A 726-nucleotide genomic window follows, 5' to 3' on the forward strand; every position below is an offset into this window, starting at 1 on the left:
AAAAAAAAAAAAAAAAAAACAGAAAAACGTGACTGCTCTCCTTTCTAGTGCCACTCCCATTAAAAGTCTGGTGACTATTTACTCAATCAAGTATTCTCATTAAATGCAGTAAGCCTTACTACTTTTCTATACAACAGTAGCAAATGTGGGAAAACAAAACAAAACACAGCCTCAGACAGTAGTGCCTAAAAGACAAAGTTACATACCTCTGTCTGGCTCTTCAGACCTTTCCTCAATTTCTCCAGGAGTGAACGGTGGATAATTTCTCTATAGTCTTTCTCTGTGACGTTCAAGGCAGCTAGCTTTTTGATGATACTCATCAGGCACATGCTGGCATTATCACTTAAACTCATATCTCCTAACTGCAAAAAAAAAGAGAAAAAAAAAACCAAATTATTCTATAATAACTACAATATGGAATATTACTTCCCAGTACAAGCATCTACAAAATTCTGTCACCGTGCTTGTAAAAATGCCTACTAAGCAAGTTCCCACAAATACTTCATACCTAAGGGAGAACCAAATGTGGGGCTATGAGGAATATAATACTGTAAATGGCTGAAAAACCATGCTTCCCAAGAAGTGTCATTTAATTTCAGGTAGCACTATGAAATGTCCTTGTTAATTACTTTTACCTCCCAAAGCAGGCAGTCTAAAAGGTTCACTAAAGCCAGTTTTCAATATTCAGTATCAGGTCATTACTGAAAATGACAGAATTGGCTGCTC

General features: G+C 36.4%; 1 protein-coding gene across 1 annotated transcript in view; it reads right to left on the reverse strand.

The window, feature by feature from the left end:
- Window positions 1-726, reverse strand: part of UTP20 (UTP20, small subunit (SSU) processome component, homolog (yeast)) — a 131,274-nt gene that overhangs the window by 59,988 nt on the left and 70,560 nt on the right. Inside the window, exon 36 of the mRNA XM_011966643.1 lies at window positions 207-362. Within this exon, the coding sequence (XP_011822033.1) occupies window positions 207-362 (156 nt within the window). The remainder of the gene's footprint in view (window positions 1-206; window positions 363-726) is intronic.

This window comes from Mandrillus leucophaeus, unplaced genomic scaffold (assembly GCF_000951045.1).
Source record: "Mandrillus leucophaeus isolate KB7577 unplaced genomic scaffold, Mleu.le_1.0 Scaffold768, whole genome shotgun sequence".
NCBI lineage: Eukaryota > Metazoa > Chordata > Mammalia > Primates > Cercopithecidae > Mandrillus > Mandrillus leucophaeus.